This window comes from Fonticula alba (genome assembly GCF_000388065.1).
Source record: "Fonticula alba strain ATCC 38817 unplaced genomic scaffold supercont2.13, whole genome shotgun sequence".
In the NCBI taxonomy this organism is placed as follows: domain Eukaryota; order Rotosphaerida; family Fonticulaceae; genus Fonticula; species Fonticula alba.
Window position 1 is genome coordinate 184,770 of NW_009242983.1, and position 1,036 is coordinate 185,805.

General features: G+C 69.7%; 1 protein-coding gene across 1 annotated transcript in view; it reads right to left on the bottom strand.

Moving 5' to 3' along the window:
- H696_05716 (serine/threonine protein kinase) overlaps nucleotides 1-1,036 on the bottom strand; it is a 13,489-nt gene that overhangs the window by 6,123 nt on the left and 6,330 nt on the right. The window contains exon 5 of the mRNA XM_009499529.1: nucleotides 14-962. Within this exon, the coding sequence (XP_009497804.1) occupies nucleotides 14-962 (949 nt within the window). The remainder of the gene's footprint in view (nucleotides 1-13; nucleotides 963-1,036) is intronic.

Here is a 1,036-nt window from a genome sequence, read left to right on the forward strand (position 1 = left end):
TGTCGCAGGCCACACAGGCCGTTCCATTGGAGAACTGGCCGTCGGCGCAGTCGGACACACAGGCGCCGCCCTGCAGGTACTGGCCGGAGGGGCAGGAAGTGCAGTTGCCGGCGCTGCCGCTGCAGGTCTTGCAGGCGCTGCTGCAGGGCAGGCAGTTGGCCCCGCTCACGAAGTGGGTGCTGGCGCAGGCCGACACACAGGCGCTGCCCTGCAGGTACCGGTCAGTCGGGCAGGCGGTGCAGGCAGTGGCGCTGCCGGCGCAGGTCTTGCAGGCGCTGCTGCAGAGCAGGCAGCTGGTGCCACTTGCGAAGTGGGTACTTGAACAGGCCGACACACACTGGCCGGCCTCCAGCAGCTGACCGGATGGGCAGGAGGTGCAATTGCCGGCACTGGTGGCGCACGTGGCACAGTTGCTGCTGCAGGGCAGGCAGCTGGTCCCGCTCTGGAAGTGAGTGCTCGCACAGGAGGCCACGCAGGCGCCGCCCTGCAGGTACTGACCGGACGGGCAGGCGGTGCAGTTGCCGGCGCTGCCGCTGCAAGTGGCGCAGCTGGCATTGCAGGGCAGGCAGTTGCTGCCATTGGCATAGAAGCCGGCCGAGCAGGCGGCCACGCAGGCGCCGCCCTGCAGGTACTCGCCGGATGGGCAGCCGGTGCAGTTGCCGGCGCTGCCGCTGCAGGTCTTGCAGTTGGCATCGCAGGGTAGGCAGCTGCTGCCGCTCTGGAAGTGGGTGCTCGCACAGGCGGTCACGCAGGCGCTGCCCTGCAGGTACTGCCCGGCCGGGCAGGAAGTGCAGGCGGTGGCACTGCCGGCGCAGGTCTTGCAGGCGCTGCTACAGGCCAGGCAGTTGCTGCCATTCAGGAAGTAGCCGGCCGAGCAGGCGGCCACGCAGGAGCCGCCCTGCAGGTACCGGCTGGAGGGGCAGCCGGTGCAGGTGGTGGCGCTGCCGGTGCATGTGGCGCAGCTGGCATTGCAGGCCAGGCAACTGGTGCCACTCGCATAGAAGCCGGCCGAGCAGCCACTCACACATCGGCCAGC